General features: G+C 40.2%; 1 protein-coding gene across 1 annotated transcript; it reads right to left on the reverse strand.

Moving 5' to 3' along the window:
- Positions 1 to 430: 430 nt before the first annotated feature.
- Ppid (peptidylprolyl isomerase D) lies at positions 431 to 12,748 on the reverse strand. Its single transcript, XM_052180323.1, has 10 exons — positions 12,549 to 12,748; positions 10,595 to 10,735; positions 8,479 to 8,585; positions 5,956 to 6,144; positions 4,911 to 5,033; positions 4,666 to 4,772; positions 3,194 to 3,335; positions 1,568 to 1,654; positions 1,441 to 1,483; positions 431 to 677 (listed from the first exon to the last, which is right to left on the reverse strand). The coding sequence occupies exons 1-10, from the start codon at positions 12,631 to 12,633 to the stop codon at positions 589 to 591; spliced, it is 1,113 nt and encodes a 370-aa protein (XP_052036283.1). The 5' UTR covers positions 12,634 to 12,748; the 3' UTR covers positions 431 to 588.
- Between the last annotated feature and the right edge of the window lie 674 nt (positions 12,749 to 13,422).

Raw genomic sequence — 13,422 nt, forward strand, 5'->3', positions numbered from 1 at the left:
TACAATGTATTTGTCTTGCAAAACTTAAAATCTTCAATTATAAAAACAAATGTGTATTCTAGACCAGGAAAGGACATCTAGAGCTCAACATGTTAACAGCTTTATTGAAACATAGCCACACCCACTGACTTACACACAAGTGTGACAGGTCACATCAGTGGTTCTTGACCTTCCTAGTGCTGCAACCTTTTAGTACAATTTGTCATGTGATGACCCCCAAACATAAATTTATTGTTGTTGCTACTTCATAACTAATTTTGCTACTGTTCTGAATTGTACATAATGTAAAGATATGGGTTTTCCAGTGGACCCACAGGTTGAGAACTGCTGGGTTAAACGATCCACAAAGCCTAAAACAGTGAGTTTAAACATTGGCCAGATACCACTCTTGGTGAAAATGCAGACAGAAACATTTTAAAATGAGATTCACTGTATTTTGTAACACTTTATTAAGAAGGAACCTAAGTCAGCACTGCTATGTAAACAATGACAGAAATCAAGGGAAACACAGCAGGGATCGTGTAGATAGTAATATACATTGTCCTTTAGATAATCAACATATAATTGTTAAAGAGAGTTCAATTCTTATTAAGCAAACATTTTTGCATACGCGGCCTTCTCTTTATCTTTCTGTGCCTTTATCATTTGTTTGACTTTCAGCAATTCTGCCTGGATAGCTGGGGGTCGGGGGAGGAGGAGAAAAGGGAAACAATTAATTTTCAAAGCATCTAAACATTGGAAAAAAGACCAACAATCTAGTAGTGACAGTAACTCTCCCTTGTCATAGGTGCATTTTTTAGCAGTAATATTTAGACCTAGGGTCACTTTTATCTGCATTATATTTCTACCTTAGCTACTCTACCACATATCGAATACAGTGAATGTTTGGTCACAGCCACATTTAGCTTGAGGAAGGAAAGTCCCCAACTTTAAAATCACAATGAATATTTTCTATTGATCTTTTGACCAGCATCTGATGTAAAGAACCTGCATTTAAACGAGGTTCACAGAAACAGTATGAAGTCATATTAAGAAGCTAGTACATTCTTGAGCAGAATTAGAGAAAAAGCTCTGCATAAGGCAAGAACTTGGATATTTGTCCATTTGCTACATAATCAGTGCCTGGCCCAATAAGAGGCGCTCTACATTATGTAAATAAAAATATCTGTCAAGGGAGCTGGAGAGATGGCTCAGAGGTTAAGAACACTGACTGCTCTTTCGGAGGTCCTGAGTTCAAACCCCAACAACCACATGGTGGCTCACACCCATCTGTAATGAGACCTGATACCCTCTTCTGGTGTGTCTGAAGATAGCTATGGTATATGCACATAATAAATAAATCTTTAAAAAAAAAATCTGTCAAGTTTAAGTATACATTAGCTCCTGAGTATCCACTTTTGAAAACCAAATGAAGCGTCACTACAAAATCTTGCAATTTACCTTTATCTCCTGGGGCGATCTCCTGTGCCTTCTTAAGATCAGCCTTCAATGGGGGAGAGAATTTAAGAAACATTAGACATTAACATTTTTAAAGTGATTATTATAAAACAATAATAACAAAATTTACCAATGCTTGATCATATTCTTTTAATCCTTGCCATCCTTGCGCTTTTCGGTATAGTGCCTTAGTATTTGAAGGGTCCATTTCAAGAGCCTATGAAAAAGTTATAAAATCAGTAACTGTATCCAAAAGTACCTGATATCAACTGGCTCCAACTCACTGGAGCTAGTGCACCCCCGCGCCAGCCAGCACAGGTAGAGGGTTCACCAGAAGAGGGCTGTGAGTAAAGGCAGAAAGGATAGTTTCTTATCGGTCTCCAGTGGGCTGTTCTCAGCACTGTTTCTAGCCCAAGTGGACCCAGACTATTAAGAAAAAAAAAAGTTTAAATATAGTCATCTTCTAATATCCTGTCACTGGTTCAAGGACAGTCCACCACTTCCTGAAAACCAAACTCCAGAGGTATACAAGTCATGTGAATGCCATGTAAATATGTGTCCATATAGGTTTATAGGTAATGAGGGAAGTAAGTCTACATGTTTATCTGGGAATCCAAGGACAATGGGGGGGGGAATTATATGATAAGCATGAACAACTTTTAACAGGTCTTCCCCTGAGACATTTTTAAAGCAATATATTCTCTGTTGGCATGACAGCTCTTAAGAGAGCCAATACTGAGAATTTTTTTAAGATGGAATATTACCTGCCTTCGAGAAGTAAAGAGATAGAGTGGATCTTCTCTTTTGCACTTTCCTCTATTACATGTTATATGTGCATACATTTCTTATCATTTATTCCATCTACTTAAGCAAGGGGCATGAGATGGCTGGGATTCAAGGGCAACCTTGTAACCTACACAGTACTGTACCTGTGTACTTTGCTATACCGAGAGAACTGACTCCACAGATGTTGTCTTCTGACCCTTGTACATGCACCAAGGCCATAGACACAATAGGTACAAAAGAAAATAAGCCAAGCCCAGCATGGTGGTAACATGCGTGATCCCAGCACTTGAAAACCCAGGCAGGGAGGGCAGTGGTGGCGAACGCCTTTAATCCCAGCACTTGGGAGGCAGAGGCAGGCGAATTCCTGAGTTCGAGGCCAGCCTGGTCTACAGAGTGAGTTCCAGGTCAGCCAGGGCTACACAGAGAGACACCTACCTCCCTCCCCCCCCACCCCCACCCCCCGTCTTGGAGGGGGGAGGGGAAGAGAAAAAAGCCAGGCAGGAATATCTAGTTTGAAGTTAGCCTAAAAGACATGAGACCCCATTTTAAAAAAGCCAAAACTTTGCTTAGGATTTGCTTTATCTCAAGTCATAAAGCACAGCAGACAGCCCCACACAAAGGATGGCTATGACTTGATTTTCCCACCTCTACCCCCACAATGCTGGGATTACAGGTGTGGGTCACACTCATATTCTTAATATCCCAGGCTTTGTGTTCAGGCCTAGCTCATAAATACAAATAACCAGATACACATGTTGTAAGAAATAAAAGCAAAGTACTTAGTACATATCAGGTGACAATATTAAAAGTAAAATTAATGAATTTATAGAAAGAACTGGCAATCCAAACTAGACAGGGTTTGTCAAGTCTCATTAGGTGCTGCTAGGCAATTAAAATACATTAAAGACTATTGTGTTTTTCTAACTTGATAAGCAAAAATAAATTAAATAAATAAAAATCACAGACTTACCTCCAAGCAACTGTCAATTGCCCCCTGCCAATTTGACATCTTCAATTTACAAGCACCAATATTCAGCACACAACTTAAGGCTATAGGCTGCAATCTAGATATATCTGCTTTCTCAATAACAGCCTTTGAACTATCCACATACCTAGAAAACATTAATAAAAGTAACACATAACTCCACACTGCCTTTTCAGCATTGTGTCTAATATTAATGATCACAATGTTTTGATGTTGCTTTTTCTTCTGATGCAAGAAATTAAGCCCAGAGCCTGCTAGGCTTACCCTTCCACCACTGAGCTACACTCCTAGCCTTATTTCTCCAGAAGATATTTTTACATCAACTTTTCCCCAAAGCTAACAACTAATATTAACTCCCATACCAATTATGTACAGCTCAGGTTCATATTATATGCTTTTCAATGTTTAGAACCAGTATTTCTATATTAAGACAATTCAATGGGAAGAGGCAAGAACTATGTAGTGTTGGTGTGTGTGGGTGTGTGTGTGTGTGTGTAGAGTCATCAGTTACTTACTTGTACTGTGGATTCCAGGAAGTTTAGATCACAGGTTTGATTAATAAGTGCTTTTGGGGTGTGTGTGTGTGTGTGTGTGTGTGTGTGTGTAGTCATCAGTTACTTACTTGTACTGTGGATTCCAGGAAGGTGTGTGTGTGTGTGTGTGTGTGTGTGTGTGTGTGTAGTCATCAGTTACTTACTTGTACTGTGGATTCCAGGAAGGTGTGTGTGTGTGTGTGTGTGTGTGTGTGTAGTCATCAGTTACTTACTTGTACTGTGGATTCCAGGAAGGGGTGTGTGTGTGTGTGTGTGTGTAGTCATCAGTTACTTACTTGGATCACAGGTTTGATTAATAAGTGCTTTTACTCCCTGTGCTCTTTTGCCAGCCATGTAACTTTGACTTAACTCTTTGCTGAGAAGATCCTAGAGGTTGAGCTGAGGATCTGGTCCCTAGAACTTAGTTTCTAGTTTCCTTTCTCCAAAAGGAACCAATTTAGAGAAACTGCTTATTCCAGATAAAAAAGCAAAAATAATATAATCCAGATAAGAGCATCCTAAAGCAAGGGCTAAGGTATTGATACAACATGCCAAAATGAAGCTGGAGTATAGCCTGGAGTGCTTATCTAACCTACCAGGGGCCTCAACAAACAGGAACTTGTCAAAAGTATGCAATCAGTGTCCAACTGTTGTTTTGAGACAGGGTTTCTCTGTGTAGCCCTGGGGCTGTCCTAGAGCTACCTCTGTAGATCAGGCTAGCCTCCTCCAATCCAAAGATCTACCTGCCTCTGCCTCCCCAGTTCACGACTCCCAGCAAGAAATATTACTTTTTCAAAACAGCTGCTATTGCAAAAATACTTGCTAAATAAATATGAGCAATTCTGGGTTTAGTTCATAATAATTCAGTTTATACATTCTAAAAATAACTTATTAAAAAGTAGTTTGTTAAAAATGCTTTATTACCTTAAAACCTTCGCATATTTTTTAATAGCCATCTCCCAGTTCTGAGACTTGAAAAAAGTATTTCCAATGTTTTTTAAGTCTTCAGATATTAATAAAATTTTATCTACCTGTATAAAAGGACATAAATATGTTGGGTGTTAGTAAATAATATGACTTAATGCAAAGTTCTATCTTATGACAGGCTAACCAAGCTTTTAGTACTAAATATTTTAAGTAATTAAATTTATTCATCTGAAAGTACTCACATCTTTTAAATCTATATCTGCATCCTCAGGAAAATCTGGATGACTATCACCAGAGCCATCTTTAGGGAATATTCCCCAATCATCCCCTTCTTTCAATTCTCCACATTCTGCAATAACACATAGCTGTAAAAACATTAGGCTGAAGTGAGTATTTAGAGATCTTAGAGTCTACCCTTAAAACTGCATAGCTCCAAGTTACATATACCACTATTCATGCAACAGACTTGTCAGGGATGCAGCCATCCAGTGTTAACTACAGCAGCTTCCTTCTATGTACACTCGGAACTACATGACAATGTCACTCTGCAGTTCTTTACTGAGACTGTGCTATGAACACACTGAGTTAAGAACAGCTTCACTATGCATGAAGCTGTCTCAGGGTGATACAGCCTGACATGTATTATTGGTTGGCAGACTTCCTACAAGTAGCTGGGTTTCTAATTCCTGTGCACTGTCCAGTTGCTTTACAGGTCTCTCATAGTCACCGTTTCACGGGCATTTAGAATATGATATAACCTGAAACAATTAAGGAATGTATGCAAGGTAAAAAAGCAGATCAAGAAAAGTAACAAGACCTATGTCAAACTTCTAGTTAAACAACGGTGTGCACACCACCTTCTTTCTAGTGTGTTATATTATTACTACTGACACAAAAGTCTCCTGGTTATGGGAAGACTTAGGCATCTAACATAGATCACTTTGTAGATCACACTGAAGCTGAAATAAGTACTGAAATAGCTTTGTTGGGCATAGCAGTTAATCCTAGCACTAGAGTAGGGCGAGCACAGACAAGACTACTACACAATTCAAGGAAAGCCCGATCTCGAAGAAAAGAATAAATATATCTCCTTTAAACTAATTTTGGCCTTGATTTAAAAAAAAGTTTCAAGAAAAGTTGCCAATACAGGCTCCTACAGCAAAAGCATTCTAACGTCTTTTATACTTTTCTAAGGTAACAATGATCTGACCTTGTAACCTGCATTTCAGCATTTCTCCGACATGTAACTAAGCTTGTATGTTTATTTCACTGTAACTTTTTACTTACTTTGGCAGGTTTTTCACCATTCACTTCTACATTTTCAAGCATCCTTGCCACACCCAGTCCTTTTATTACTTGACCAAATACCACATGTTTCCCATCCAAATGAGGAGTTGGAACTGTTGTGATAAAGAACTGAGAACCATTCGTGTTGGGGCCTGCATTTGCCATGCTCAGCAAACCCTCCTGGTCATGCTGCAGAGATAAAAGCCATTAAAAGAAAAACAAGTTAGAGGCCTAGTATGAATTTCCTTTTATTGACTCCATTTAAAATAGATGGGGTGTACTAAAGTTTACTCGTTTACATCAATTTCACTTATAAATGTTATAAAAGTACCTTTTAGTCTAGTTTTACTTTAAGAACTACCACCTTAAAGGAATATAACTGTCAAAATTGTCAGTTTAACAAGAAGCAGGTCACTTCTAAACTGGCTATCTACAAGACAGTCCTACACTTCAATCTTAAAGTTGAAGATGCCACACTAAGGACATCTAATAACTAACTGCTCCTTCTGTGATGGTTACTATTTTTCTGAGAACCCCTAACATCTTCCCACCATCAGAAATAGTCCTACATTATAATTCTTCTTTTTCATCAAACTGAGAATAGTAATGTCATATTGAATTTAAACAAGTTATTCAGATAAGCATTTCCCTAACCTGGAAAATAATTCTAATCTATGGCTTTCATCAGGTAAATCAATGATTCAGAGAATACAAATGCTTTCCTGTTTGGCGTAGCTTAGACACCCTAGTGTGTGCATGCCTCATAACTCTTGATACTTTTCCCACCTAAGAAACCTCTATCCAATCTAAATCCATTCTGCTCCAAGGTCACGGACTTTGCACAAGGCCACAGCCAGCTGTCTTTTCCTTTCCCCTCCTTCTTTGAGTCAGTGCAGTGGGGACAGCTGTCATCCCTGACAGCCTTCTTGGAGCTTTCCCTTAACTAGTCAGACAAGTAACTTTCTTTCCTTGGCCTTCTACTTCTTTCCCCCATTGCTGCCATCACTTCATTTTGAAATCTGGATTTTTAGTCCAGCCTAGCAAAAATTCAGACACCTGAAGGCCCAGTTTGCCTAGCTTAAGTGTTCAAACCACCTCATTGTCTCTCCTACCTACTAACTTGATCTAAACAGTTCTCGTATCACATGGGCTGGGTGTGGTGCCATGTGATTTTAAATCCCAGCACTCAAGAAGCAGAGACTGGTGATCCCTGTGAGTTCAAGGCCAGCTTGGTCTGCACAGCTAGTGCCAACCTAAAACATCCATCATCTAAAAACCAAATCCAGACATGTTTCAAAATCTGAAACTTCTGAGCCACAACTTTCTCATTTCAGATACGGAATGTTCAACCTATAAACTTTATGCAAATATTTCAAAATACAAATGACACTGGAATATTTCTAGCACGGAACTTTTCATAAGGGATCCTCAGCTTGTATCAGTCATACTTAACATTTATATGTATTAACCTATATATTATCATTCTCCACAGCCCTTGTATTTATCTCTCAACTCTGAAGTAAAATTATAAATACCTCTCTTTTTTTCCTAAGCTCTCTGGTGTAGTGACAGAACTGAGCAATAGAAATTCTCTTTCCAAGTCACCCTAGTTACCTTGCTTATATTCCTCATTGCCAAAGACATCACTTTACTTTTGTACTTACATGTCTGTTCTTATAACGGGAATGGTGCAATACACCCCGAACATTAACCATATCCGCTAGGTGGAAAATCCCCTGACATCGTGGATATTAGCGATGGTTTTGTTGTTCTTCAAATTCAAGGATAAAGATGCACAAGTTACCATCCTTACAATAATGAGAACATTTTTCCTGGGATCAATTTTGCCATATGGAAGCTTAAAAACTCATTGGCTTAAATGAAGCATACAAAAACTGATTGTAGTGAAATAAGTACACTATTTTTGCCAAAGTATCGTATTGGCATAAACTGGATAAACTTCTGTTTATCTGCCATTCCAGCACTCAGGAGGCAAAATACAGGAGGATGGTAAATTCAAGACCACCCTGGATTACACAATCAAACCTTGTCTCAAAAAGCAAACTGCTACTGGATAACTCCTTTCCACATCAAAGATGCACCTGAATTGCAGGTGACTCAGCTGGTACACAGCTTGCCTGGCATGCACAAGACCCTGAGCTCTCCTCAGTAAGACACGACACACCCTTAGAAATGCTTACTTGTAAGGCCAGCCTGCAGACATAGGTTTGTAATCTCAGTGCCTAAGGATGGACTTATGTAAAAGGACTGGGAGCTCAAGGCTTGGCTACAGCAGAGTGAGCTTAAGGCTCACCTCAGCACCTAGGAAAGGCCCAGTCTTAAGACAGAAAATAGGACCGGGCAGCTGAGTCTGCCCACCTGCCTGGCATAGGAGGTCCTAGTACCAGGAGGAGGAAGGGGAGACAGCAATCTGGCCACATCCAGTTATTTTTTAGTGTCATAATCCAAGTATATTTCAAATACACAGGCTTCCTATTAGCAAAAACAAGAATTTTTCTTTACCTTATAATGAAAATTTTCATCTTCAAATTTTTCACCATAAATACTTTCTCCACCTGTCCCATTTTGATTTGAGAAGTCTCCACCCTGAATCATAAATTTCTTAATAACTGCAAAAAGAAAAAAATGTTAGTAACCAAAGCAGGTGATCTCAGCAGTGTTAATGAATGAGTAATAAAGACAACTTTCTAAGTTCAACTTTGGTAGTGCCCCAGCTCTCCTCCCTGTGGTGATGCTCCAGGCTCTCCTCCCCGGCCTCAAGCCATCAACTCTACTTGAACACTTCTCACAACCTAACTCCAACATACTTATTAGTGATTCCCCACCAACTCTCAAGAAATTAGTTCTCTGAACTATGTCAAAGGTCCCTGTATCTCTGTATAAGTGTTACTGAAACACAGAAGGTAGACTTAGCTTCCATAATTATACTAACTCTACTTCCATTTTGTTAACATGTAACAATGTTGTCTTCTCCAACAATGAATTCCTTAAATATCATCTTATTCCTAGAAAGAAAACCTGTAGATACTTACTAAGTATGACTGCTAAATAAACACTAAATATCCCTAATAGTGTTGACCACTCACAAGGACTAGATTGCCAGAGAACCATAGAGTCCCAGGACTCAACATCTGACTATACTGCAATAATAAGCACATAGCTAGTCAAGAGACGACGAACAGAGTAGGGAGGTAGACATGTCCCTAGGCTCTCTCCCTCTCAAAGAGTTACAGAACTTACATTTCTCATAGTAACAAAAATGCAGAAACACCTATGAAGTCCAAGGAGAATCCCATCACCAAAAACTATTATATATAAATTTATATAAATCATAACAGTAGTCTCTAACATGTTCCAAAATTCAAGACTAAAAAGCAAATGTTTCATATCAATTACATTTGTAAAAACAGTGTAGACCCAATCATTAACCTTCAATTTAAGGAATGGTTCATGTGTCTAGTTTCAAACTCTAGTCAACTGCTTTGTGTAAGAATAGCTAAGCCAACTTTTATAAGCAATGCTAAGTCTACTGTGTAAGCTATTTTCTTTTAAGCATATTGTGTGTGTGTGTGTGTGCAAGTGCGCGTGTGCCATGAGTGCCCAGAGAGTCTGTGTATGTGTATGCCATGTATGTGCAGCTCCTGGAGGGGCCAGGTGTTGGATTCTCTAAAGCTACAGTTACAAGAGGTTGTGAGCCAAAAAACTATGGCTACTGGACACCCAACTTGGATCCACTTCGAAGAGCAGTTAAGTGTTTTTAACTGTTCAACCATCCCTCCTTCCCACAGTAACTGTTTTCTAGATACATTTTTGTTAGCATACTTTTTAAAACATTTAAAAAAAAAATCAGTGTTCATGTTTCTCATTTTCTTTTGGTTTTTTTCAAAATAAGTTTCTCTGTGTAACAGTTGTCCTAGAACTCAAGAGATCCACCTGCCTCTGCCTTCTGAATACCAGGATTAAAGGCATGCATAACCACTACCTGGCTCATTTTTCTTAATAATTAGTATTTTTAAGAAAATTAAACTGCTGGACTAGGTGTGTAAATCAGGGTATAGTTAACACCTATCCCCTCCCCTGCAATACTGGAAAATTACTGACACTGCCATTTCCTTGTTTATTCATGAATATTTACTGTGTTTATTTAGACTTTCATTAGCTGAGAAAACAAAACAAATGAATATATGTGAACATAAGGTGAATATATGTATCTCCTGAACTCTCCAGAACCTACAGACCACTGGGACAACAGGCAAGTAATCTGTATGAATTAACAGCTTAATCACGTCACCAAGGTGTTCCGAACACCGAATGTCAAATACTTCTCAAACAATTCTGCCCAGGCTGTCAAATGACCTATGGTCAGCTTATTTATCTGCCATGCTTTTTCTTTCCCAGTGAAATGGTTTGAAGGAGAGTTAGAAGACTGGTGACACCAGAGCTGTCCTGATAAACTTTAGTTCGCTCCCACAATCAATCCTACTGCACACCACCAAGCCTTTATGACACAGAGACACTTGGTCCAAGTATCCTTCAAGAAATTAACATTCTTCTTCTGTTCCTCAGAGCAGAACTATATGTATCAACATATTTGGACAGAGGAAGTTTATATACATACTTCGGTGGAAAGGGCATCCTTTAAAATGGAGAGGTTTCCCAGTTGTGGGTCCAGTTCCTTTTTCTCCTGTACACAATGCACGGAAATTTTCTGCAGTTTTGGGAACAATATCTGCAAACAATTCTAAAACAATTCGTCCAACTGAAAGAAAAGGACATCTTGTCAGTGTGCAAACTAAATAGATAAACAAAAAGGAGATAACTGATATACATAACCAGTGGTTAAACATCTCACCCAGCAAGTCATTTAGTTCTCTTTTAACCACATGTTATTAACTATAGTCACAATGCTGTGTAACAGATCTTCTGAGCTTACCTCTCTTTAAATGAAATTGTGCATCCTTGACTGGCATCTCCCCAGGCAATGGTACCTATCATGCTACTTCTCTAAGTTCAGCTTTTTAATGTGTCCACAGCAGTGAGAGCCTGTAGTAGGCTTATTTCACTCACCATGATATCCTCTAGGTTCAACTACAACGTTATAAATAACATTTCCTTCTTTTAAAGGGCAGCACTGTAATGTTCTGTATATACAGCATGGTATATGTTTTGATAGACACTGTGCATGGTGCTGTGTGTTGGCTACTGTGAATAACGCTGCAATGCCTCAGGTATGCATACAAACTTCATCTCCCTTGAAAATAAGTCCAACCACGGAACTGTCAGATCTCACTGTCATTTTTCTAAGATTCCTATTTAGTCTAAGGAAAGCTTCATAGATCTGATTTGAAACATCACATTTAAGATTCTAACTAATTACAACATCCAGGTCATTAGCTATATAGGAGGAACACCAGGGTTTAACTTACAAATGGTTTAAAATCCTGAATCATTTAAATAATATTCGGACTTTAAAACTTTTATTCTATGTGAGCTGAGGCATGCAGTGTGGAGCTCAGGGACAATCTCCAGCACACAGGGTACCTGCCGCTACCTCAGGGGCCCTGTAGCGATTTCTAATCGCTAAGTAACATAACAGAAGACATAGTCCAGGAAAGGTCATAAGCCACTCTATGGTCTATAGAAACTGCCGAAATCTCTGAAACAATTCCCGCAACAACCGAAAAGACAATTACCAATAAAGTCTGTTACAAAATGAATGCACATGTAAATGTGTGTGTGCCCATCCCAGCAGGTCTGGCCTACAACTCTAACATGTTTCAGAACAAGCCCAATTCAGTTACAAAGCAACTCAAGGACTTGAAGACAGTGTTTCTCAACCTTCTAAATGCTTCCACCCTTTAATATAATTAGTTCCTCATCGTAACTGTAATTTTGCTACTCTTACGATTTGTAATGTAAATTTCTGATTTACTAGCCTGTAAAAGTGTCGTCTAACACACACCCCCTCCAAGTAATCTCGATCCACCCGTTAAGCCACTGGCTTAGGGCTTCTTAGCTCTGATTCCTAGGTAACCATATATGGTGTTTAATTCGATGATTCCAACAGCAAAAACGATCGCCTACCTAAACTGCTACTATAATCAGTAATGAGGAAAAAGCACTAAGCCGGTAAGTCACTTTAATTTGTAAATGATTTGGTAGCTTCCGACGTATTTCGTGTACCAAGAGGCACATGGCGTGACTAGAGCCCCGCTGGCACATATCCGGGAAGCATACCGCACTATCCACCACACTCAAGTCACTTTACTCTATAGTACATAGTTATGCACAGGTTGCAGCGAAGTGAGATCAAATAAAGAGACAAACGTAAGGGACGCCACGATTCCTTATGTAGAAATTTCCAGAAACTTCCACCGGAACTACGGATGGCCTAAAAAGGAGAGGGCTCAATTTGGACTCGTGGACGCCAAGTCTTGCTCCGGGCGGGAGCTAGGCTGCTATCTGATCCCTCCGGATCCCAGGCCCCAGCTGCCGAGCAGCCAGCAGGCCAAGAAGAACGGCAGCAGGGAGGCCCCAGGCACGGGAATGGCTGAGCCGTCCGTGCCGCTCACCTCGCTCCCCGCCGATGTCCACGTCAAAGAAGACTCGTGGGTTCTTGGAATTGGAGGGCTTGGCTGCCGGGGATGGGTGGGACATCTTCGCTGCAGGCGCTGGAAAGCCGGACACGAGTACCGCGTGCGCGAGAAGGGACCGAACCCTACTGCACCTCTACGTTATAAGCGGGCGACACGCTGAAGAGCCACTTCCTGCACACCGCCGGAAGCCACGCCCTGGTTTCCGGTGACGTCTTCACCTTCCGGTTTCTGCGTCTGACAACCTCCCCCCACCCCCCCCACCCTACCCCCGCTATGGTCTGTTTCTCCTTAGGGCTGTCATGGCGGCGGATTTCTTTTAGTCTGGGCTGTTTCACGGTCTTTGCTACATCTCTGGTTGGAGAATTTAGAAACCATCCTAGCCTCGGCTCTTCCATGAACTGCCCCGAAACTTAGTTTATTCGTCTGTAAAGCGGGGATAAAAATGCCTACTCCGAGCAGAAAAGATGGCTCAGCAGCACCTAACAGTGCTTGACGACCGGAGTTGATCCCCCGAATCCACTGAGTGGAAGGCACCCAGTTGCCATCTGATCTCAAGTACTTCGTAGCATGCGCATAGGAGCGCGCATACGTTAATTAGTTTTTTTCTTTTTTTAAGAATTATTAATTTTATGTGCATGAGTACACTGTAGCTGTCTTCGGACACACCAGAAGTGGGCGTCAGATCCCATTTCAGATGGTCATGAGCCACCATGTGGTTGCTGGAACTTGAACTCAGGACCTCTGGAAGTGCAGTCAGTGCTCTTAACCATCGAGCCATCTCTTCAGCCCGTTTTTTCTTTTTCTTATTGCCCACCTATGTCGGTAAGGCGTTTTGGATATTAAAGACATA

This window comes from Apodemus sylvaticus, chromosome 4, assembly GCF_947179515.1.
Source record: "Apodemus sylvaticus chromosome 4, mApoSyl1.1, whole genome shotgun sequence".
Lineage (NCBI taxonomy): Eukaryota > Metazoa > Chordata > Mammalia > Rodentia > Muridae > Apodemus > Apodemus sylvaticus.

Bases quoted from the DNA above. Each gene is read 5' to 3' on its own strand.
- Ppid (XM_052180323.1), bottom strand. From the start codon at position 12,633: ATGTCCCACCCATCCCCGGCAGCCAAGCCCTCCAATTCCAAGAACCCA. The intron at 10,736-12,548 runs GTGAGCGGCACG...CTTTTCTTTCAG, and splicing joins GGACATCGGCGGGGAGCGAG to TTGGACGAATTGTTTTAGAA. The intron at 6,145-8,478 runs GTAAAGAAAAAT...TTATCTCTGCAG, and splicing joins ATGAAAATTTTCATTATAAG to CATGACCAGGAGGGTTTGCT.